Genomic DNA, 3,571 nt, shown 5'->3' on the forward strand with positions numbered 1-3,571 from the left:
AAATTCATATCAAATTCAATTTAAGTCAGAAAGATACGAATGAGGTATCAAAATGTTTAGAAGAACGAGAGAAATGAGTGGGCTGACATAATAAACTGCTTCTCTTAGTAGCTACAAGGCTGGATTTAAGTAGGCGAGTCGTGCGCAGTTGATTTCATTATTACTGGCCGCTAGTTTACCCTCGCCTCGTGCTGCCGAACGAACCCACCAGCAGGCAGCAGTCCACCACGATGTCGTTCCCGACTCCACTTCCGCGCGTCCGGTCCGTCCCCACTCACTCCCACTCCCCACTCCCCACTCCCCTCTTTAACCCCCGCACCGCCGCGCTCTGCCGCCGACAGGGCGCGCTCCTCACCCAACCGCCACCTCGCCCCGCATCTCGGCCCAACCACCCACCTCCCCGCGCTGCGATGGCCGGCGGGTCCCTGTCGCCGTCGTCCTCTTCGTGGGCCCCGAGCCCCGCGGCGGTGATGGCGCTGGTGGCGCTGCTCGGCCTCGGCCTCGCCGGCTACATCGTCGGCCCGCCGCTCTACTGGCACGTCGCCGAGGCGCTCGGCCGCTCCACGGGGGCCTGCCCCGCCTGCCTCTGCGACTGCGACGCGCTGCCGCTGCTCTCGCTGCCCGAAGGTACCCTGCTGTCGGTGCCCCCCAACCTACTCAGATCTCCTTAACCCACTGTTCGACAAGGCCGTTCTTTTCTGTGCTTTCGCCGTGCAGTTTTCTCTGCACAGAGCGCAACGCGTTTGTAGCTACTGACTACTGCGTTCTGCTGTGGACGAGGCACGATAAGACTACTGTGGATAGGCTAAGAACTTGGCATGATGTGCAGAGTAGGAAATCTGTAGATTTTATCAGGCGTTCTAACCTGTGATGTGGATGTCCTAGCACGCATGCATAGATTAGCTTGCTAGATTTGTTCAACGCATATGGATCTTACTTCCTGTGACTGACTTGCCTTGACTGAATGATTATGACTGTAAGGATACCTGAAATTTGGGTCCTAACCAAGATTTTTCGGTTATTCGGACGCCGAGCATAGATAGGTTCAGGTTCTACCTTTGTGTCGGAACTATGTATGGTAACAGAACAAGATAGAGTTGAAACTTGAACGTATAGCAGACAAGATACATAAATGTGGATGCCTATCTTGCATTGGTGCTATTACATATGAGCATTGCAATTTTTATGCTGAAGTTGTACCTACGATGGCTTCCTTTTCTCCCGTGTTTGTAATTTGACGCAGTAATACAACTCTCACTCTCTCAGATTGACTATAGGCCGGAGATGAAATGTTCATGATAGATGAAAGCATCTGTTGATATTTGCATTAGTCATGACCATCACATGTCCTGAATCTACTCACAGATGTCTAGTTGCTATTCATGAAAATCATTTGTTATACTAGTAACCTCTGTTTTTTCCTCCCCATTTACAGTAAGCGTAGGCTTTGATGTCATTGTCATTTTGAAGTATCTTATACAGTTAAACATGGAAAATTATTATGTTTACCTCTCAATTACTCCTCTGTCCCATAATATACTCCTCTGTTTTATCTGCACAAATTGCATAGTACTCGTCTGCCCAATAATATGCGATGTTATTACAACCAATATGCTCATATATTGGCCTAATAACATCTTATATTATGGGGCAGAGGGAGTATCTTAGAAGCATTGTCTTGTCAATAAACGTAGGCAGTTTCCTACGTATATCCATATCATAAGCAATTGAACATGAAAAATGAAGCATCCACGGGCCTATATTCCATGCAATATTTTACAATTGTAAGGTGATTCTTTAACTGTTTACGGTTGATTCTGATGCTTTCAGACTGCGCCAAACAATTCAAAGGGGTTAGTGGCCGCGCTTCTGCTGAAGAAACAGAGAAGAGCTTCACAGAGCAACTGATAGAAGAACTGAAGCAGAGAGAGGAGGAAGCAACTGAAGCTCAGCAAGAAGCTGATGTGAAATTGCTTGAGGCCAAAAAACTAGCTTCTCAGTATCAAAAGGAGGCTGACAAATGCAGTTCAGGAATGAATACCTGTGAAGAAGCTAGGGAAAAGTCAGCAGATTCACTGCTCGGTCAAAAGAAATTGACTGCTCTGTGGGAGGAAAGGGCTCGGGAGCTAGGATGGAAACCTGGGAATGTCAAAACACACCAGAATCTGTAATGAGTACACTGGCGTATGATGATGGATACAGCATGCCAAGCAACAGAGATCTCATGAGAAAGACCCTTGTACAACACTCGGTGATAGAGGAAACAAAAGGGTTCCATTTCTGGTGACCTCTAACTGTGCGCCACCATGACATTCCTTGTCGATAGTTAAATTATATTGGGTTTGTAGTATATACATCTAGACCATTTTGTGGCCATTAATGTTAAAATGGCCATAGAAGGACATTCATCATCTGTAAATCCTAAAGGGATTGTCACTTTCTTTGTTGTTGTCTATAAAATGATGGTAATTAAGAAGGAATTTCTATTAAGTTGTACCAACTTGTTGACTGGATAGTTGTTTGCTGAGTTGTGACATTCTCTTTTCCCAGATTCTCACAATAGTATTACTTGAAAAAAGAAGGTAGTGCAGTCGAGATTTACTTGAGATGATATTTTAGTGAAGTGGTTACCGAAGACACCGTCAGAGAAGGGGGTGATACTCCCGATCGCAGACTACTCCAAACTCTGGTCATTATGTTTTGGTGACAATCAACATAGATGTGATAACAAATTCCCTTCCTCGAAGCATGATGGTGAGGAAAGAAAAGGGTTACACTTATAGTCTCTATCACACTTTACGCTGTCATGAACTTCATTGTCCATATTTATTTATTTATTTTTATCAAGTTCGTAGTATACTTCCATAGCTTGATGTAACCATTATGCTAAAATGGTCACAAATCAGTTTATGCTTTCAAAATCTCATGTTTTGCTAATCTAAATGGAATCCATACATCCAATATTTCTTCAAAAATATGCATACGTACCTGTATGAGAATTTAAAAATTATACAAATATGCCCACAATAAATGAAATAACTGCTGCCAGCTGTTGGAACATGGGAAGAATTTCAACCTTTAAATAGACTCTTTATATGCTCTCCACGATGGCACACTTCTTATATAAGCAATTGTTTTGGTGCTACCTCTTCCTCCTGAATTGTAATAGTACACTAACAATATTGCTCTAGGTTGTTGATTGGAAATTGTACGAAGTGTTAGGAATGGTAGGCAATGGGAGCACTCGCAAAAGTTTCGCCGGAAGCATTTGTTTGCACAAAGTTCTATGCATGGCATAATGATATCTCCATCTAATCTCGCTACTCGTAACATCCAGGGACAGGAAAAAACATAGGTAGAAGTCACATCTGATCCCTTAGCAAACAAAAAAACCAACTGTATGAAACATGCAAAAGAGTAGAACGGCTCCACTGTCATTCCTAGTTCGCCCCGTTAGATAGGGTTGTTCACCGATCTGCTGCATCATGACACCTGCTCAGCAACACTACTATATTAGTGTTCAAGCAAGCACGTGGTACAAGTAACGTCCAAAAAATCTTGCTCGTGATGT

The 3,571-nt window shown here is 43.9% G+C and overlaps 1 protein-coding gene across 1 annotated transcript; it reads left to right on the plus strand.

The window, feature by feature from the left end:
• Positions 1-287: 287 nt before the first annotated feature.
• Positions 288-2,496, plus strand: LOC127292599 (uncharacterized). The gene is made up of 2 exons (XM_051322034.2): positions 288-627; positions 1,831-2,496. Exons 1-2 carry the CDS (start codon positions 411-413, stop codon positions 2,169-2,171), a joined length of 558 nt encoding a protein of 185 aa, XP_051177994.1. The 5' UTR covers positions 288-410; the 3' UTR covers positions 2,172-2,496.
• Positions 2,497-3,571: the final 1,075 nt, after the last annotated feature.

The sequence above is a fragment of the Lolium perenne genome, chromosome 4 (assembly GCF_019359855.2).
Source record: "Lolium perenne isolate Kyuss_39 chromosome 4, Kyuss_2.0, whole genome shotgun sequence".
Classification (NCBI taxonomy): Eukaryota; Viridiplantae; Streptophyta; class Magnoliopsida; order Poales; family Poaceae; genus Lolium; species Lolium perenne.